The 22,500-nt window shown below is 45.5% G+C and overlaps 2 protein-coding genes across 3 annotated transcripts in view; both read left to right on the top strand.

The window, feature by feature from the left end:
- Positions 1–22,500, top strand: part of chchd3a (coiled-coil-helix-coiled-coil-helix domain containing 3a) — a 200,953-nt gene that overhangs the window by 74,595 nt on the left and 103,858 nt on the right. The window lies entirely within an intron of this gene.
- LOC310791105 (proton-coupled zinc antiporter SLC30A1-like) lies at positions 12,497–13,828 on the top strand (the record flags this gene model as incomplete). Its single annotated transcript, XM_083652806.1, has 1 exon — positions 12,497–13,828. The coding sequence occupies one exon, from the start codon at positions 12,497–12,499 to the stop codon at positions 13,826–13,828; it is 1,332 nt and encodes a 443-aa protein (XP_083508932.1).

The raw sequence follows: 22,500 nt of genomic DNA on the forward strand, positions 1-22,500 counted from the left end.
ATGAAACATTGAACACTCCTGCTTCTTCCAAAGAAGAAATTTTGTTTCTAGACAGTTCCATTATGAAATTACAGCCTCTCAAAAAAGTGCACTTTCAAGGGTTTTCTGTCGTTTTTTTTTTCTTTCCAAGATATAGCCCCTTTTATGAATACCTTTTGCACTCTAATTTCGAGCACATTCACTGACTCTGGCTGGTGTTTTCTGATGTGGTGGCGTGTGGTGTGGTTTCTGTGCAGCCACACACCCCTCTCCCCCCCCCCACCTCTGAGCTGCGGGCTCCTCCCACACGCACAGAGTTTGCTTTCTCGACTCCGTTTTTGCCCCACAGATCCCAGCTTTGCTGCGCGCATCATTTCCTTGATGGGCATCAAGGAAATGATGCGCGCTGGCAAACGCGACTGAACGAAAAGGCTTGGCCCGTTCGGCTTCGGATGCTGGCTTTCTAGGAAATCGTGTGGAGATAGATAGAAGCATAAGAGCTCAGTTGTGAGCGCGGATGCAGCCGAGCCCACTCTCGCTGTAGACGGAGCAATATATACGGCTCTGGCAGAAAGCATGCATCGGTTTCCACGGCTTTCTCCGCTGTCTCCTGTACAAAGTAAAGGATCTGAGGTGGGTGGAGCAGCTCCTGTGACGATGTTTAAGGTGGCGCCGTGTGATCCCTTGAAGGGATTCATGCTCACTGGCTGGGTACGACCTTAAACAGCAGAATTATGGAATAATATGAATTATGATTTTAGGACGTCCACAGACGTCCTTGGCACTGAACGTTACTTTTTTTTAGGACGTGCACAGACGTCCTTGGCACTGAATGTGTTAAGGGGGAATCATACTACAACACCCAGAATGGGTGACTGACTGGGCCACTGACTGAAAACTCGACACCACCAAGACAAAGTTGGCTAGATGAAATCTCTTTACTGGGGCATATTTTCATTTACAAAACGTTTTCTTCATCGAGTCTGGATGTGTTGTGATGGAAAGTTATACCTACAGCCACCGGGGGCACTGCATGTGCAGCACTGCTGTTAGGCTACAGTTAAGATGGTACTGACAGAAGAAGACTGCAGCCAGTCCTCTCTCCTTCTGACTACCATGCTAAATAAAGAGTCAAGTTAATAACATGACTGTTTGGAGTTCATGACACTGGATAAATCACACCCGTTTTCAAAGGATTATGAAACAAACCATGATGGAGACAGTTACGTTATGTGGAGTTTATGGACCAACTTATCTGAATGGATGGCTGGATCTGGATGTAACGTTACAGGTAAAGTTAACACGTTCGTCGTTGTTTTGTATTCATTCAGAGTTGGCAAAGTCCACATAATCTGTTGGAAAACAAGTCAGGTTCAACAAAAGCACCATGACGTTTGTTGCAATGTGAGGTGGAGGTTTGCAGTCACTTGCTAATATCTTTCAGATGCTGTGTGATTCAACAGCGTGATGCCTCCTGTCATGAAAATAGTTTTCTTCTAAATATACTACTGATCTTTTAAATCTTTTAAACCTGTCACAAGCGTAGTGACAGGAGTGTAAACAGTAAACACCCAACGTCAAACGCATGGTGCCGCTTTGTTATCGTTAGGGAGTGGTAAAAAATATATATATATTATAATAAAATACCGATAGCTGCACCCAACATCCAGGATCTTATTGATACTCCTGGTACCAGCCAAACCAGAACCGGTACCAATTAATACCGGTGCTTGGTACCCATCCATAAACATGAAATACCGTGACCGCGATATCAAGCAACCACGGTTGTCGTACTGTACGTTCTTCCTGTAATACCATGCCCATGATATTTTGTGCAATATGTATGGCACCGCAAGCCACTATAAATAATTTCATAATTTGTGTAAACATTCTCATATTACAGTTTCAGCTCAATAAAGCAATATTTCTCTTCAAAACAAAATACTTGTTTTGTTTTGTTTTCGTCGGGCCATAGTACGTTTAATTAAAAGGGTGAAAAAAATTAATACGTATATCGTGATATTTTGGTCGATACTGTACTGTACTGTGAAATTTCATATCGTTACATCCCTAATGAGCGTGCAGACTCACAAATGAACATTATGCAGGCACTCTGAACAGTGAACACACACACACACACACACAAGGATGCAGGGACTCGCTTACACACATTTGAATACTGAGCCAGGTATTCAGGCATCCTCTTCCACACACACCGTAGGAGGTCATGCATATGGAGCTGGAGTCCATGCGCTCCAATGTCAGCGGCACATCCTGGGGCCATCCCTCTTCTCCCTGTACGTCTTTCCCTGTCTCTGCTGTCTCCTCCACAAACTCTCTCTCTTTCTCTCTCATTCACTTCCCTCCCCAGGGACTTCTGTCCTGCAAAGACCCCACCTCTCTCAGGTCATTCACTGTGTCCTTTGCAGTTGAGTGAAGGCATTTTTTGTCTCTATGTGTCTGTCTGAATGCTAGGCTGTATGCTAGGCAATCTCCACACTTGTTTTCACCTGCCACCTCCTTCTCCCCATAACCCATTGTTCTCATTCTCATGGCTATCTGAGCTAAGCAGGGGAGACGTGATCAGGAAGACACAAATAACAGGAACCCAATAATGACCCATTCTAAAATAATGCAGGGTTGTATGTCCAAAATAAATCCTGAACTGAAGGACCAACTGAAAAGATGCATCCCAGTTAGGTATATTACTTTTTGTGTCTCTCTCGCTGTGAGTATATCTGGTCTTTGTTAAAAGTATTTGAAAGGTGGTTCCTCTTCTCTATGTATCTGCCTTGATGAATTACATCTCCTACTGTACTGCTTTTCATCCTCCATTATTTTCTCCCTATGCTCAGCTGCAATTGCTTTTTGTTGGCCACACTCCTCCATCTATACCATATAGGCATTTCATCCTCTGCTTTGTATTTCTAACTGTCTCTGTCTCTCCATCTGTACAAGCACCAGCATTATCCTTCTTCTTTTCATCCTCCACTCTGTCCCCATGTTCCCATTGTTCTCTCGGCATGCCCCCTGTTCCCGTCTCTTGGGCGAGTCTTCCTCCATGCGTGCCCCCCGTGTCTCGGTAATGAACCTGCTCTCCTCATGTCTCCTCTTCCTTCCCCTTGTGTGTTGGACATGACAGATGACTGGGGACCTCCAGAGGTTCTCTCCCCAGGGCTCAAGATAAAGGCGGCTCCCACCCCAAGATGATCAATCAATCAGTTTACACCGCAGGCCTGATCAGCCAATTAATCAATCTCTGAGCCAGCAGATGTTGTTGTCCCTCAGAGAAGGAGCTGGCAGAAGAGCGACCGGCACTGGTGTCTCCAACAAAGGCAGAGAGTAGGCCCATATGATTTCCGCAAAACAGAAAAAACTGTCTGACTGAATCATGGAATTTAGTCATAAACAATTGAATCAATTGTAAAACATGGAATATTGCAGAATTTTCCATAATTTGGCTGAAATTGGTCAAAGTAGGCCTAATTATCAAAATCAAAAGCAGACCTAATTATTGTAGAAACCTAAATGATTTCATGATTGTAAAATAGGCCGAGAGAAATTATTGCATTTTAAATTAAGGTGTTTTGAGAGGTGGGTCGGTCTTGTGTGGGACCCTCACGTCACCTCACAACTTGGTTTTCAGTTTGAGAAACGTGTCGAAGAGGCTGCCTGAGAGAGCCAAGTCGTCAAAAATATATTGATTGATTGATCCTAACCCCTAAATTAAAATTAAAATGGAAAAAACTGAATTTGGGGAAGAAAGTAAATACATTTCATATGGCCCTAGCCAAGAGGCTTGGACTTTCTGGGAGTAGAAAGAGAAATGATTTTTCATCTTTTTACCAGGATTTCAGGCTCACCACTGGTTCCTACTGGAGAATCTTATTTTTCATGACCTTTCCCATATTATTCCTTGCATTTCTTTTATCCGGAACAAATCCCTACAGTAAAGCACGTAATCTTTTCATCAGCTATGCCACTGAGCAGTGAGCACGCTCCTTTCCATAGAGTGAATTTAGATTACGTTGTTGCCGAACAATGGGTGTCAATGATTCCGCTTATGTTTGCAGTATCTTACAGAGATGGTAAATGTGTGTGTGGGAGTGTGTATTGATCGTTCATGTTTTGGGTACGTACAGCAGACACTAATGGCCTTGGTGTCTCTCTCTCTCTCTCTCTCTCTTCTCCCCCTCCCTGTCCTACCATCATCAAGGCCAGCTGGTTCAGATCACGCCCTCTGTTGACCTCTGTTCACAGTCAATGAGCTGCAGACTCCACAAGGACACTTCATATTAATGTGCCCTTAAACAACGAGTAGCCAACACACTCACACACACACACACACACACACACACACACACACACACACACACAGAGACACACACACACACAAACACACACACACACACACCACCTACTCCTCTTGCCCCTTGGTCTCTGTCCTGAGCAGGTCATCCCCCTGACCCAGCAGGTCGTCCAGTCATTACTCACTGCCCTAAGAGATGATCCCATGGGACAGTCCCGTGCTCTGCAGCCTGTAAGAGATGATCCCATGGGACAGTCCCGTGCTCTGCAGCCTGTGGCTCTCATGTCTCTGTCTAGCACCAAGATGATGTTCAGTGCCACATTAATTTGTGTGTAAATGAGTCAGTGAACAAAGTTGCCACAATAGATGTGTGTATCTAAACAGTAGTACACCAGTATGAGTATTAACTCATTGAGTGCCATGGACGTCCTTCGACGTCCAATTAAATAGTGACGTAGAGTGCCACGGACGTCCTTCGACGTCCAATGCGTTTTTTGACGGTGGGACGTCGATCAAAGCCTTCCGCAGCTCCTGTACAACTATAGTAGCTATTGGAGGTCTATAACCTATTTTACAGAACCCTTAGGTGGCGACAGTGCTCTCCAGATTACAGAAATACAGCCTGACAAAGCCGTGATCAAAAGACAAACCGCGCTCATGCTGCGCGGATTGATTGCTGTTGGCAAGCAGCCCAGAGCCATCTACATGATGGCTCTGGGCTGCTTGCCAACAGCAATCAATCCGCGCACACAACTGCAGCTCCTCTGCCTGTCTGTCTGTCTGCATAGATAGTTTCTCAACACACCAGAAAGGCAGCACCCAACGCCGAAGGGCCAACCCTTACCTGCAGTCGCATTGGGCATTTCCTCATTGCTGCTGTGAGCTGCCAGGAGCCGCGCGGCACAAAAACAGAGGCTCCGAATAGACTTTGTGCGTGTGGGGAGGAGTTTACAGCTGACTCGGGGAGAGGCGGGGAGAGGGGGGGACAGGGGGGTGGGGCACGCATGCACCACAGAACTAAACCAGGTCACATCATCAAAAAAATATTAGCTAGAGTCAGTGAATGTGCTTGAAATAATGCATTTCACAAAAGGCTGAATATCTCAGCTTCCTGATAGAAAAGCATATTTTTGCTGTTTTTGACCTATCTTCTCCGGCTCATAACTAAAGAACGGAAAATGGTATCAATAAACTTTTTTTTGCTGATGATACAATAGAGTCTCCTTGTTCTTTTTGCGTGTTCGGTGTTTACATAGTAATATCACACAATATTCTGTGGGCCTCGAGAAATCACTGAAAACGCTCTGAAAACTCTGGCACTGGGAGCGTCCGTTCTCCAAAAGTGGCTGGCACTCAATGAGTTAATAATAATTTATTCACACATCATGAATGTTACAAGTAAAACACACAGGTACAATTGAGAGATATGTAGATGTGTGGCACAGTCAGGGACTCATGAGATTTCCTGATGGCCCAGGTCCTCTATGTCAGAGGTTCTCAAATGTTTTTCAGCCAAGGACCCCTTACAAGATAGACAAGATAGAAAATATACCGGGGACCCCCTCATTCTGATTTGTGATTTTGGGCTAAGCTGAATTGTTTCCACGGTAACATGCTTGACTTTTAAATTGATAGGTTTGTTAGATTAGAATGTAATCCATGAACCATTTTAGATGTAAAGCATAACATATTTTGGTTGAACTATGAAGCTTTTGCACACAAAAAAGTTTGTATTTTTATTTCCCTGAAAACTTTTCGCGGACCCCCTGGCAAAGTGCCACGGACCCCTGGAGGTCCCCAGACCCCCCATTTGAGAACCACTGCTCTATGTTTCCTTGGGCTAGGAGGGTAGGTCAGCCGGTGGCCCTGTTTATTTCTCACCTGGTGATAAATCTGTTGCCTTTGCCCCTCTGCTATGCTATTGGTCTATCTCCCCCCCCCCCCCCCCCCCCCCCCCCCCCCTTCTTTTTTGTCTTAAAATCTGATTTGATGCCTCCTCAGTTAGTCAGAGACTTGCATGGAAGCTAAAATTACAGTACTAAGTAGTAAACTACTAAAATAAAGGGGATTCTTTCAAAGTTTCCTTGGGTTGAAAATGATCAAGCAAACCCGTAATGTTTCCAAGTGAAGCAGATTGAGCTGGCTCGTTTTTAAAAGTACTGACACCTCTCTCACACACACACACACACACACACTTGATTCCTTATGACAAGCGCTGACAGCACCTACGCTAGCCTGTACAGCACATACGCTAGCCTGTACAGCACCTACGCTAGCCTGTACAGCACATACGCTAGCCTGTACAGCACCTACGCTAGCCTGTACAGCACCTACGCTAGCCTGTACAGCACATACGCTAGCCTGTACAGCACGTACGCTAGCCTGTACAGCACATACACTAGCCTGTACAGCACCTACGCTAGCCTGTACAGCACATACGCTAGCCTGTACAGCACCTACGCTAGTTTGTACAGCACCTACGCTAGCCTGTACAGCACATACGCTAGCCTGTACAGCACATACGCTAGCCTGTACAGCACCTACGCTAGCCTGTACAGCACCTACGCTAGCCTGTACAGCACATACGCTAGCCTGTACAGTATGTTGCCAAAGCGGCTAGCTGACAACTCATCAGGTTTGATAAATCTATGAGACTTGCTGGCCTTGTTAATGATTGAATGATTTCAATCATTAAAAAGTAATACATTGATTTGAATATCATACAAATACTCAGATTCTTTATGAAAAACTGATACGTGTAATTTCTGCCTTCTAGGCCAAGTAGAATTCTTCTGTCTGACCAGGAAAGTGTGTGTGTGTGTGTGTGTGTGTGTGTGTGTGTGTGTGTGTGTGTGTGTGTGTGTGTGTGTGTGTGTGTGTGTGTGTGTGTGTGTGTGTGTGTCTGTGTCTGTGTCTGTGTCTGTGTCTGTGTGTGTGTGTGTGACACGCTGATGAGAATGCACTTGGTTCCCAGGCCTGTGTGTGAGAGAGAGAGTAGTGTGTTTGTCCTTTACTGCAGTCAGTCAAGGTTAAGCCCATTAACTGACCACAGTATAACTGACATCATTAAATCGCCCGTAACCCTACCACCTCCCGTGGAGACTTATAGCCAGCCATGAACCTAACTGTTACTGCCTCTCAGTAAAACCCCATGATGCTAATTAACCAGCCAAAGTGAATGGTTTCCAATGGGGTTTTAGTGCTATTGCTACCAGGACCTACGTATGCTTTATTAGTGACTCTAAGGGTACTGCGTTATACTGCTGTAAGGTCTGTGTTGGGTGATATCATTTTACGCTCCATCACTTAGATTTGATCTGCCAGTGATAGCTTAAAGATGGTGGTGGATAGCAATGTGTAAAGCTTTTAGAGGCAGTTATGATGCACCAAGACAAGTGGGAGGATCGTGTCTGAAACCAATTTTAGAGTGTGTCTGTGTGTGTCTGTGTGTGTGTGTGTGTGTGTGTGTGTGTGTGTGTGTGTGTGTGTGTGTGTGTGTGTCTGTGAGACGGAGAGTTTTGAGTCTCTATCTATGTGTCATCTATCGATGCGGGGAATCGGTAATGGCGGCGTAACTGGTTCCGCTATTTCCAGTGTGACCACAGACAAAGAGTATAGTGAAGACGAGAGGAGACGCTCTTCTGCTTCTTTTACAATAACGCCTGCAGTTAATTTGTGTTGCATTGGAACAAACTAGCGGCTGGACTCTGCTGCTTTTTTCAAGCAACAGCCGTTTTTGCCAGAATTCAGGGGATTTGGAAAAGCACATAAAGAAACAGAAAATGCTTTGATGCCAGTCAGAGTATGGACTCAGTTCAGGCTGACTCTATTGACTGCGTACATGAGGGGAGAGATTTCACCCTGTCCTTCCGCTCACCTGGAGATTGATAAATGCCGAGTGCTGCGGGGGGTAGACCATGTGCTGCGGGGGGTAGACCGTACACTCAGTCTTCCGTGGTACGTTGCCTTAAAAAATGAGAGCCTGTGTATGGAAACTTTTTGTGAAGTGTGTGGTTGAGGAAAGTGTGTGTGCGTGTGTGTGTGTGTGTGTGTGTGTTCGTGCCTAAAATATATCAAACCACCTCTTAAAGTATTCTCCAATTTCCAGATTTGACATAACTCCCGACAGCTGTCAAAAAAAAACCCCAATCTCACTCCTCCCAACTATCTTGTCATCCATATTCCATCCACACATTGACCCGTCTCTCTCCCTCCCTCCCTCTCTCGCTCCCTTCCTTTCATCTTCTCCACCCCTCCCTTCCCTCCATCCATCTCTCACCTCCCACACGCCACCTACACCTCCGCCATGCCAATTAACAGCGGAGTGCGGTCACATTGGCCCGACCCTTGACCCCCTCCCTGCCTGTTGGAGCACGGCGGACCCCAGGCCTGCCGCTTCGGTATTAGTTTGTCACAGGGCCATGTCGCGCGGCTCCGTGATAGATGGGCCCCAGCACGCAGCTCTGACCCGCCGTGCTGCTGCAGTCACTGCGTTGGCGTGAGGGAGCATTGATTATGATGCTACTGGTGACAGGGGCGAATCAGGGCTGAGCTGATGGTGTTGGCAGGGGGAAGACAAAAGAGGCCGAGGTTATGGATGAGGTGCTGTTAGTTAATGTGATGAGATTTGATTTGAGCTCTATCGATCATGGCGTCTAGCAAGACTATTTTCATCTAGCGTGATTTATAACAGATAGTTGGCAGGCACTGTAACAATATGTCATCGCACGTTATGTTGTGATACAGAAGTAATCATTATTGAGATGTAAAATGAAAAATCTATTTAGTATTAATCATGGACATAATCTGATATGACCTGATGTAATTGGATAACAAAATTCAAAAACGATATTAGTGTGTTGTGCCAAAGTATGAATTAGTCTTCATGCTCATTTGAAAGTGTTCAGTGTATCTTTAAAAAGAGATGCAGTGTGTGGTGTGTCATGTCACTCGAACGTGAGCATATGTGTCACGTCACTGATGATCAAAAACCTTATATTCCTCGAATGTCCACTTGAGGCAGACTGCAAGAGTGAGTCAGTCCTTATTCACCCCCATGTTAAAATGCCCATCTTTACACCGTACAGTAAATAAATGTTTACAGCCTGGTTCAAAAAACTGTATGGATGATTTCACCTTTCATGACAACTTTACAGGGGGTGAATTTTGATATAATTCACCCGTTTACAGTCAAATCGACGATAGAAAAGACAATGCTTTGGGTGTGATTGACAGGTCTCCTGATCATGCAGCTCGCTGATTACAGACCAATTGCAGGCGGAGCTGTGGGAAACCCCCCGTCTCGCGCTGTTTTTCCCCGTCTCGCGCGAGCTCCACGAAAACCAAGATGGCAGCGGACAGAAAACGGCAAACTGGAGGCTTCAGAACGGGAATCCACAAACCAAGGGGTGAAGTCACACACACTCCGTCCATCTCTTACCGTCAATGGGGGACACACAAGAGTGACATCGTCAGTGCATTGACATTACTAGTGCAGTGCCCGTTCCCCAGTTCGAAGTCGATTGGACGAACAGTTCTGGAGATATAGTACGTGAAAGCCATGTTCTTATTGGTCGAAATGCACAAAATTCGACACTGCACTTCCTCAGGTTCCCAGCAGCGCACTCCCCAAGTTTGAAGTCGATCGGACCAGCAGTTCTTGAGATAAACGGCTTTTTGTCTTGCCAGTAGCTGGCGCTATGCCGAATTGCATGAAATTCAGCACTGCACTCGTTCGGGTTCCCAGCGTTTACTACTAATTTATAATAGGGTGGCGTTCTGAGCATGCTCAGTTGAAGGATTGTGGGTCGCTGCCACAATGCCACGCTATTATTGCCAGGCAGCTGCTGGCTGCCACCCTAAATCTGGCTCTGTCTGCAGCTGACTGACTGACTGACTGACTGACTGACTCACTGACTGACTGACTGACGATGATGTCACCTCTTGTATATACTGTATATAGTATGATGTCTTTATTTGAACATGACTCACACATGCATGCACAAACTGATGCGCGCCTTCAATTTGGAATGTGAAGAAAAAAGCAAGTGTCAAATAACACTTTATAGTGAAAAAAACAGGTGTGAAAGGAAGTGGAGTGAAAGGGAGCAAATCAGCAAGAGGAAAAGTGTGTGTGTGTGTGTGTGTGTGTGTGTGTGTGTGTGTGTGTGTGTGTGTGTGTGTGTGTGTGTGTGTGTGGGTGCGTGCGTGCGTGCGTGGGGGGGGGCTGATGCAGCAAAATGTGCATGTTTTATCCCCCTCCCATCCTCCTCTCCACTCTTGTCCTCTTCTTATCCTCCACCCTCGTTCTCAGCTCAAACTGCAGCAGTCGCCTAATTAAAAAACATGGCTGCCCTTAATTATTCAGCGGCTGGCTAATTGTTATTCACAGAGGCGTTCACCCCGCCTAAACGATCCGTTTAATCTGACCACCAGGGTCTCACTCTCACCCCCAGCCATTGTGTTACTGTACTGGAGATGGATACAGGAAAGGGAGTGCAAAAGTTTGTTGCTGTTGATGTTAAAATGGTTGCCTGGGGTAGTGAATGGTGGAGTGTTTGGGCACTCAGATTATTATTTATTGTTTTTACCCTGGCTTTATTTTGTTTTTGTTTTTTAATATTTTATGTAATTGCATCCACCATTTTCTACCCCCATGCTTCACGAGCTTTTCCTCCGTACCTCTCCCCATCCTCTCCACCCCCACCTGCTATTCTGTGCTTTGTTCGCTCCATTTCTTATGCATCAGGGGGACATTAGGCAGAGTAATGAATTACATCATTCCCAGGCATTGCCAACTTTTGGATATGCACATAAAATATTTTTTGGCGACCAAATTTTTAACTGTGACCAGCAATGGTCCAGCTGTATATTAAGTCATTCTGTTGGTTGGTTGGTCACTTGGTTTGTCCACAAAAGGTTCACCACATTTTACCGGGCACATATCAGCTCTAATGATCTCCAACAGTTTGAAAAAAACAAGCCATACAGGCAATACAGATTCATCAAATAAAAGCAGAACACCCGGTTCTAGTCAAGTCAAGTTTATTTGTATAACCCTAATTCACGAGCATGCCTCAGAGGGCTTCACAGAGAATATGTCTAGCTAAATCTTGCTGATGATCACAATACTAGTGCTTGACCACTTGAAAGTACAGGTGTAAATGCCCCCAAGACACATTGATGACGGATTGCGTTCTGATTGGCCAAACCACCTCCGGAGGTGGTCAGGGATGCATTGTGACCACATTGAACACAAGTGCAATGCGTCCTCTCAATCCACATACAACAGCGGTCACCACTGATTTTCTGCTGCTCTATGTTATAGAGCTCGCCTGATGCAATTGCAATCAGATCTCAATGTGGAACTGGAGACACCAGGTGTAAATGTAATAAGGTTAATGTGGTCATTGGTCAAGCACTATCCGATTGCAATCTGATCACAGAAAATGCATGTTAGTGCCAAGTGTGATCACTGATGACACATATTCACTGATTACAGTACATCTCACTGATGACATCACATTTGTTTGAGTGACATCACTGATGACATTACTGTGATGATATCATGGTCGAGATCTTTTATAGCCTGTGCAGGGAAGGATTTATGACATCACTGATGATGTCATAATGTCTATGACATAATCCGTGTCTGTCATAAATCACTGATTATATCACTTAACCAGTGATGTTACTCGAGCACTCAATGATGTCATCAGTGATGTCACTCGAGCAATTGTGATATCATCATTGACTGATGTCAAGGTGGCGTTCTCAGCATGCTCAGTTGGGCTCGAGCAATTAAAATCTTAGTACTATAATAGCATGCCGTTTAATACTATAATAGGAAGGTGTGGAAATATGCTGGTGCCGACTATGGTCTAACTTTCAGGGGAATCCTTGTTGGTCTGTTTCATATCTCGTATTAATTTATCTTGTGACTAACCCATAGACCAATCGAGTGATGCTGCTTACAGTAACGTTAGATAATAGTAGTGTTTGAAGATACTGTTAGCATTGTCTCGTATTGTCTCAGGTAACGTTAGCCAGCTAGTTTTGTTTGTTAGCTCGGAGTTGTACACTGACAGCTGGCTAGCTGATATCGTAGAAAGTTTGGAGAAAGCCAAACAGAGCAAAACGCTATATAGCCTGCTTCACCAGCTCGCTAAGTGAACACAAAACGAGTCGACCAGGAATTTTGTAAGGAAAATGACTTGTGAGTCGAATCGTGTCCGGCTACTATGCATGCTTTCATTGACTTTTGGATTTTTCATTGTGGAGGTCGTGGTCAGTCGGATCACTTCATCCCTAGCAATGCTGTCGGACTCTTTCCATATGCTATCGGATGTCATTGCGCTTCTAGTGGCTTTGGTCGCAGTGCGATTTGCCGAGAAAACTCAGGCGACAAAACAAAACACGTTTGGATGGATCCGCGCCGAGGTGATGGGAGCGCTGGTGAATGGCGTCTTCCTCACGGCCGTGTGCTTCACCATCATCCTGGAGGCTATCGAGCGCTTCACCGAACCGCATGAGATCCAGAGACCCCACGTCGTGATCGGGGTGGGTGCTGCGGGGCTCCTGGTCAACCTGCTCGGGCTCTGCTTGTTCCACGGACACGCAGGTGGCCACAGTCACTCCCATGGTGGCGGGGACTCTCATGGTAATATGAATAATAAGTGTGAGACCACAAACTTGTTGGGGAATCACAACAGCCCGAATGGCTTGAATACCGAGAGACCTAAAATCGGTCATAAAGACAGCACAGAGGTGCAGATGAACGACAGCACCCATTACAAGGAGGTGGAGCATGACCAAGGCTCTGCCTCGCAGCTCAACATGCGCGGTATCTTCCTGCACGTGCTGGGCGACGCCCTGGGCTCCATCATTGTGGTGGTCAATGCACTCATCTTCACCTTCGTGTGGCAGCCCTGCCTGCCCGGTGAGGACTGCCTCAACCCATGCATCAACAGCCACAGCATGGACCAGGGGCACGGCAACCACACTCTGGTGCTGGAGCTTCCTACGTCCAAGCCCTGCTGGGTGCTCTACCTGGACCCCACCCTCTGTATCACCATGGTGGCCATCCTGCTCGTCACCACCTACCCCCTGCTCAAGGAGTCAGCCCTCATCCTGCTGCAGACTGTGCCCAAGCAGATTGACATACACCTGCTCAATGAGCGTCTGCGGAGCCTTGACGGCGTGCTGGCCATCCACGAGCTGCACATCTGGCAGCTGGCCGGCAGCCGCATCATCGCTACAGCGCACATCAAGTGTCACGACCCCACGTCCTACATGGAGGTGGCCAAGCGGATCAAGGACTTCTTCCACAATGAGGGCATCCACGCCACCACCATCCAGCCCGAGTTCGTCACCTTCAACTCCAAGTCGCGGGACTCCCTGTGCGAGCTCTCCTGTCAGACTCAGTGCGCCCCCAAGCTGTGCTGCGGTTCCGGGGACAAGCCCGACGCCGACAAGAAGGCAGGCAGCAACTGCAAGGCGGATGGCGCCTCAGCCCTGGAGGCCATCAATGAGACTGCGTAGCAGGCCTCAGCCCTGGAGGCCATCAATGAGACTCCGTAGCAGGCCGCAGCCGCTCAGCTGCTCCCCTATCCGGAGGTAGATGTCGAGGTCATCATCACTAGAGAGGTGTAGTCTCTGAGATGGACAGAGAGACAGAAGAGGGGCTAGGGAAACCACTGGGCCAGGCCAAAATCATCAGACTGTCAGGACCCCTAGGCAATTTATCCTCTTTCTGTGCCCCCATGCAAGTTAGAGCACACATCACTAGGTTTTCTTCCTTTAGTCTATGGACCTATCAAAGAGTCTACATTTTGTATTTGTATGGGCTTTGAACAGATCTATTTTCTTAGCCTCTTGCCCCAAATAGAACAGTATTTGTATTGCATAATAATACATGTATCCACCTTATTTTTGAATGCCCCGCTGTAAAATCATTATGGGTGCAAGGTCCGGTCTAGAACGTGACTGATTGTTGCAGCTGGTGCATTTCCTCAAAACTCCGACGCTGGAAAAAAAGTTGCTTGTCACAATAACTAACACTCGTTTGACGACTTATTTGAGAGAATGTAATAATGATATCTTATCTATCACATCCGCTATTTCTGTTGCTCTTTGAACAACTCAGGATATTTATCGGCAAGATTTTTGGCCAAGCTGGATGTGATTTGTTCCGTTCGCGGTTTGCCTGCATGCAGCTTTGAAACATCGTTTACAGACGGGCTAGTCAACGATGTAACGGTGGGAGGTGGCTGGGAGGATTACACCGGAAGAAGCACCCATATTTCACATAAGGCATCATGGCAGCTAGAAATAAGGTGGATAGAAGTTACTAGAAAGTATCTATTTCTCGCTGTACATGCTATTTGTAATGTTTAGTTTGGATGATAGAAAAATGCTGCAGTTTTTGATAGACCTATGCTGTAGTCAAGCATTTTTCAAATGTGATGTTTTATAATGATTTTGTTTCTCAGACTTTTCTGGCCCTGACTCTCTTCGCATTGGAGACAGAAGCCGTATGGACACACCTTGCCTATAAAACAATATGCCTCTTGTCACTGTAGATGCAATGAGCCTGCCTGATTTAGTTCTGGAGTCCACTAAAGGAGAGAACCCACTTTGGCAAGAAGGGAGTGAGGAATTGAATGGCGTTGGAGCATTCAATCCCCTCTGGCAAGCCAATGATTCTCATGTTGCATCTTCTGTTCCTATCTTCTAGGTTGCTAGCTTGCTTAGCATCTTTTCCATTATGGCCTCATGGTTATCTAGCTTCCAAGAGTTGACTTCCACATCAGCCCTAGCCTGATATCAGACTGAATTGTCAAGTTGTTACAATCCATTTCAATCTTGTAGTCTGAAATTGCCCTCTGATTAAGCAGTTTCTATGAGGGGATTCCCCCAGGGGAATTTACTTTTCCCCCAACCAATCACTAGAGACCGATGTCTGCAATCCATTCGGGAGACTGCAAAACAAACAAACATCTCTTTGAATAAATGTCTTCAAAGCAGAGTACCGTTCGGATTTCAAAGTAATTGGTACTTTTAACTGATTTAAAACAGCCTCAATAGCAGCGTCTAGCTCGTCTGGCGCGGCCGCCTATTACTCCTCGGCGCACGGCTTAGTCCCGCCCGTTGGGCGGTTTGTTCATGCTGATTGGCAAATCGTTGGTCCCCTCAGTGCTGATTGGTTATTCATTTGTTCAACCGAGGAAAATGGTCTGCCAGGCCAACGACGCCCCCGCCAGGCCAGATTGTTTTTTTTTTACATAATTTTTTCCTGCTCTCCCCAAAATTTAAATAAACCTTTATGGCATATTATTACAATAGTACAATACTGGTGTTGACAGTGTTTACAGTAATAGAAGATGCCAAATCATTCAAAACAATACGCATTTTGCTTTTAGGAGCATTGTGCCAGCGTGCAGCGCTGTTCGAAAACGTGTCAACGTGTGTCGTTGCCTGGGAAACGCACATCCCATAATTCAAGTGTTCGCATCGCATCCTATAATAGTATGATGATACTTGGGATGCCATTGTGAACATAGATGCGAACAGGTTAGCAAAAGCATCACCAGCAAGGGCCTCCACCGTTGCGGTCGCGGTACGTTTCGAAATCCCTCCAGGCCTGAAATCTTTTCTAGGGGAAACAATCCCTCAAAAACAACAGTTTGAGGGATTTTCAACAAGAGTAATACAATGTACAGTAGTTGTCCATCATATTAGTGTATACTGTAGTTATCTGAATATCTTCTCTTGCAGTAGACATAAGAAATCAGTGTCTGCAGAAAGTCTGAAATGTTATGTTGGAAATATGTTCCTTCCTCCCTCCCCAGCCATCTGCAGACACGTCTGTCTTCCTCTCTACCTTTTTGCTCCGCCCTCTCGAGTTGTGATAGAGATCCACTTGGCCCGGGCCACATGTCCCCCCCTTTTGACTCTGACACGTCCAATGATAAATCACCTTTTATTGTCCCTCCCTTTTCCCTCTTCATCCCCTCTCTCTACTCTCAACTTCGCTTTCATTTTCTTGTCCAATTCTCCCCCCCTCTCTCTTTCCTTTCCTCCCGCTCCCTTGCTACAAACTCGCCTCCTCCACCCGCGACCGCCTCTTCATTAGGGGAACAAAAGGTGTGTGGGCAGTGGTGAAGCCTGTCCCATTGTTTGGCCTTTAGTATGATTAGATTATCTTCAAAGCTCGCTCAATGGGGTTAATCAGTCGGAAGTAATCCTGGCATAGTGTGTGTGTCTGTCTGTGTGTGTGTGCGTGCATGTGTGTGTGTGTGTGTGTGCGTGTGTGTGTGTGTGTGTGTGTGTGTGTGTGTGTGTCTCAAAAGAGGATGGACAACCTGCTCCTATGGAAATTAAACACACACACACACACACACACACACACACAGTATATAGATACATGCACACACACAAAAGTGAAGAGAAAAGAAAATCCCTGGGTACACATTTCTGTCACAACCTCTCCTCTTTTAATGACCCCTTTAGTCTCGCCTTCAACTTGCATTTATCTGTCCACCCGCTGTCTGAGTACAGCTGCTCCGGCTGGTGTGTGCCCGTGTTTCAGATCAGCGTCTGAGCTAGGGATGAGTATCGTTTCATATTTTCTGATACCGGTGCTAAAACGATACTTCTAAAACAGTACCGGTGCCTGAAACGGTGCTTAAAAAAAGAATAAAGCGGATTTAAAGGTGTTTAGTCTTTTTAAGAGGCTGTAAGGAGGATTTCAAACAATAATGTTATGTGTTATGCCCAGTGCCCAATTCAGCCTGCCTATTTTTGATGCATATGCGGAAATTGCATTCTTTCAAATGGCCAGTGGGGGGTGCAGTTTGTGTAGCACTCTCCGGGAACATCCATTCAACTCTATGGGAAACGAGCCAATTTCTCTCTCGGTCTATGTCTTAAATAAACACTTTCCAAATGAGTTTATGGTCTGAAAAAACAATTTCAAATCTTTTTCATGCTCTAGCCCCATTTCGAGGAAAATTGACGACAAACTTCGGATAGTAAGAACAGTAATACTTCGACCGGTAGAGGCAGCAATGTGCCGCAAGGCATCAGGTAGCAAGTAATGGTTAAGCAAATTATCAGAAAATAGCGTTACTTTATGATATTTTAATAATGTTAGTAGACACACGTAACTATATACAGTAGATACCATACATCTAACGTTCATAACTAGGGGTGGGAATCGCGGAGTAACTCACGATACGATACGGTCACGATACTTGGCCCTCGATAACGATATTATCACGATACTGCGATAATCGATATATTGGAAGAAATTTAACCTACGATAAATCACGATATATGTGTAACTGAAGAGAAAAAAATACCCCTAAAAGGCAAGAAGCAGGTATTATGTATTTATTAGCAGAATTGACATGAACTCACTCAGAATTCACTCACTCACTCATACCATTTTCGATACCACGGAGGAAAAATGACACGTCTTTTTTATTATTATTATTAAAACAAGAGAACAATGGCATATATATGGCTACAATTCCCTCCAAAGCCTCCCTCAAGCTCAGAGTGTAGCCCAAGACAGCCCAAACACCAACTCTGCATGTCCAGGATTCAGTTATAAATCGCAGTGTAGGCTATGCTGCCATCAGTGTGCCGCTTAGCCTAAACCAACCCCAATTAATCCATTCAAAATGAATCATCATTCATTAGGGTCTGGAAGCTCTGCTATCCCCACTGATTCGGTTACTACAGACTGGTTGCTGTCTGTGTCAAGTCAAGTCAAGTCAACTTTATTTATAGAGCACATTTACAACGACACAGGCCGATCAAAGTGCTTTACAGGTAAAAACACAAACATAAAGCAGGTACAAATGCACTAATCAGAAGCAAGGTGCAGTACAAAGTGCAATCAAACAAGTAATAAAGATGGATAAAAGTTGAGAGACAATAAAAAGAATAAAATGAATAAAAGAATAAAATGAGTAAACGAAAAGCGCAGAAAAAAGACTCAACTCGAGTTAAAAGCCAGGGAGAAGAGGTGGGTCTTTAGCAGGGACTTAAAAGAAGCTAGACTCTGGGCTGATGGGATATTGAAGGGGAAGCTGTTCCAGAGCCTAGGGGCAGCAGCTGTGAAGGCTCTGTCTCCTCCTCAATTGGTTGACGGACGGGGAGCCAGTGGAGAGAGGCGAGGACAGGCGTGATATGATCTCGCTTTTTGGTGCTAGTGAGAAGACGGGCAGCTGCATTTTGGACCATCTGGAGACGACGGAGCAGCGACTGGTCAATGCCGACATAAAGTGCGTTACAGTAATCTAATCGATTTGTGATGAAGGCGTGGATCACCCTCTCCAGGTCCATTCGAGAGAAGTAAGGTTTCGTTTTAGCTAAAAGTCTCAGTTGAAAAAAGCTGGTTTTCACCACGGAGCTTATCTGTTTGTCAAATTTAAAAGCACTGTCGAAGGTCACGCCAAGGTTCCTGACGGAGGAGCGCATGTTTGGGCCAAGAGGGCCTAGGGCATCGGCAACAGGGGACGGGGAAATGTTGCCAAATAAAATAATCTCAGTTTTACCCTCATTTAGGTTGAGAAAGTTGGCGCTCATCCAGGTTTTGATTTCAGCAAAACAGTCAAGAAGTGGATGTAGTGCAGTCTTACCTTTGTTGGCCTTTAGGGGTAGGTAGAGCTGTACATCGTCTGCAAAACAGTGGAAGGCCATATTATGCTTTGCCAGGATTGTCATTCATGTGTGTCATTGTGTCATGTGTGTCATTCATCGATGACCAATCGCAGTAGCAAAGCAGGACAACTTTGACTATTCTGCACCAAAGAACTTAAATCGATAAGAACTGACGACTGTATTGTTCCCCTCAGTGGTTCCACTGCAACATCAAGGCAGGAGCGCTGTTGTAAAAAACAACAGTACAGGCTTCGTCTCTTGCCTTCAATACTCTTTGTCTGTTACATCCGGGTACCTACACCGGCAATGCGTTTAACGTTAAATTTAGCTGCAATCTACAAGCAGGGTACCTCCATGTATCAACATATTTCAAAGCCAATATGTTACTGGAAAGAGTGTCACTCCAACTGGTTAACAAGTGAAACATTTGGTCACTCACACTGGCATTTTGAGCCCGGTGTTGGTGAAGTGGTTACAGCAGCAGTAGTGGGATTAGCTAATGTAGCTAACAGCTGCGGTGCTGTGTGTGTTTGTGTGGAGGAGGCAGAGGGAGCGCTGCTGGTATCGATAAACTTGATACTGTAGAAAATGAGTATTGTATCCGTTTAAAATGTTTAGTATCGAGTAAGCACCTGAGTATCAATATTTTTGACAACCCTAGGACTCTGTTTATCAAAATGGCTGTGAAGGAATCAGTTTCAAGATCTTGCATATTTAAAAAAAATATCAATACTTGGTGCCAGTGTATCAATAACGTATCGCAAGTGGAAATATCGCGATACCGTGAGTATCGATATTTTGTCCCACCCCTATTCATAACATGGTGGACCATTTAACGTTATCTATACCGTTAGATAAAGCCTTAAGCCTTCTCTGTATTCAGACCATTGGATTCAGCCAGAAACCGGAGTACGTTATCGGGTCCGTATGGAAACAGTGTTACTCGAAATGGTTCAAAGTTAAATCAATTTGGTCATTCAGTGGCGTTTTACTGCAATGTAAAGTAAGTAGCGTTAGCCGCTACCATTAGCCAAAGTAGCTGACGACCCATAATGCATTACGGCGATAAGAGAGACAGGGCAAATTTGGAAACTCCCCCGGCAGCCCCTAGGGGCAGCCGCCCCCTCTCCTCGTACTTCCGTGTAGCATTAATCCATTCAACCAATCAAACGAAATCAAACAATATCGGGAAGTGAGCTTCATTTTGCTGTGTCAAAGTCAATGAGCTCCATTGGTCCATTATATATATGTCAATGGTTATGCCCTATAATGTAAGTGAAGGTGTGTGCAGCGCCAGTTTCGGAGCACCGGAGGGCGGATATTTCACTCAGCAGCTCAGGCATGGCACCTAAATATGGCACCTAAATGCGCATTGTAATTCGGTACCGGTAGTACCGGTTGTAAAAGTACCGGTACCATATTGGTACTGGGTTTTAGTATACAACCCTAGTCTGAGCTGTTGTTTATGTCAGCTGGTGTGTGTGGGGAAGTGTGGTTATAAAGTGTGGTTATATTCATAACCTAAAGTTTTTCAAACTGTGCTGTAACCACTGTAACACGATAATCACGCCAACACGGTTTTAATGATAATAAAGATTTTGAAGCTGTAATACTAATCGGCAGGAATTTGAGCAGGGTTTATCATTAAACCGGTAATTGTTTCATCCCTATGTGACCGTACACAACCCCCTGCCACTCATTCCCACTGTTTGCCTCCATCTCTCCATCCGTCCCCACTCTCTCCTTCCTAAATTGAGCTGTTGGTGGGAGACAGCTTTGTGGCACCTCAGCCAGCTTGATCCAGTCTGCCCAGCACCAACGTTGGAGCTCTTACAAACTTTGCCAATCCATCCCAGCAGTCCTGAGAGCACGCATGGAATCAATAAGACATTTAAAGACCAAATGCCTCCTCCTACTTCTACAGTAGCTGAAGCTTACTCCCTATGTTCTGCTTTGGAGTGCATTCACTGTGTAATCATGCTGTACGTGTCTAAAGCCACTACCATCCATCTACGCAGTTGCATTTAATCCCATGGTGAAGTGCAAGTGACTCTGATGAGCAGACGTACCCCCTGACAGGCCACACAATAGCACTTTTGCCTCACAATGGGACTCAATGGAGACAAAAGTGGCAGTGAATGCCACAATAAGGCTGCTTAATGTTAGGTTGTGCTGAGGGCAGCAGAGAGGCAGACGACAGCACACTTTGTCATGGTGTTGCTTCGCTGAGGGTTGTCAGGCAAAGGATAAAGTAGTGCAGCAGTTTTTTTTCCTATATCTGACTGCTGCTTTGGAGGTGACAGAATGGTGTGTGTGTGTGTCTGTCTGTGTGTGTACGCAGGCGCTTGACTGTGTGGGGAGGGTGTGTGTGTGTGTGTGTGTGTGTGTGTGTGTGTGTGTGTGTGTAGAAGGTTAGCTTGCAGTGCACGCCAGTGTAACCTGCAGCATCCCCTTGACTTTGAAACTTCCCCCGCTCATCTGAAGCGTAGACTGCCCCTCGGTAACTGTCCTCGCCGCGCCTCATCACCATGCATGGAGCATGCGGGCCCACCTGCACTGCGCTGAGTAGCCAAACACAGATGCTTATCAGTGTGCTGCTGATTGAATGGGGGGATGTGATTTTCTTTTTTCATAAGTTGTATTTTCTTTCGCTTCTCTCTCTTTCCCCTCTGGTATCCTATAGTGATTAAAGAGTAGGCTTCAAGGCTCTATCTGCACGCCTGCTGTCCCACAGGACATGCTGCTGCACAAGTGCATATACAGTACAGTCAATATGCTGTTCCATATGTGTGTGTGTGTGTGTGTGTGTGTGTGTGTGTGTGTGTGTGTGTGTGTGTGTGTGTGTGTGTGTGTGAGAGAGAGAGGGAGTGTGCATGCACATGCTCACCACATGCATACACAAAATGCTTTGTATGGGATTCCATTTTGTCTACATAATTGATTGTGTGTGTGTGTGTGTGTGTGTGTGTGTGTGTGTGTGTGTGTGTGTGTGTGTGTGTGTGTGTGTGTGTGTGCATGTACATGCATATAGTATGCCAGTGAGAGACTGTTTTGGAGATATTGAGGGTGAAGTGTGAGTATTCAAGTAGAACAGTGTGGCAGCCAGTCACCCTGAGCCTCTGAATACTAAACCTCTCCAAATGTCATTTTGAAGAAGTTCATGGATGAATCAGTGCCTCTTTACACTGTTTCTCTGTCCCTCTCTCGTTTTCTTTCAATGCTTCCCTTCTTCAGGAGATTGGACGCAAGGTAAGTCTGGAAGTCTGCCTTCCGACAAATCTCTCCTTTTTTTTGCCTCTAGGTTTCTCTCTCACTCTCGCCGCATGATAGGCTAGCTAGTGTATTTCCTGTTTGTTCCATTTTTCTTTCCACTTGGTAATTCAACCACTCCATATTTTGACGTGACCCTCTCCCAACTGTTTCCCTCCTAATTCTTTGTAGAATTACATATGAGATGACAATTTCAACCTGTTTTTGTAGACTTAGTAACAAAAGGGAACAATATTACGAAATGCCTTTGGTTGGCTTCTAAAGTGCAGCTT

Source organism: Poromitra crassiceps (assembly GCF_964638095.1).
Source record: "Poromitra crassiceps genome assembly, chromosome: 2".
NCBI classification, from domain to species: Eukaryota; Metazoa; Chordata; class Actinopteri; order Beryciformes; family Melamphaidae; genus Poromitra; species Poromitra crassiceps.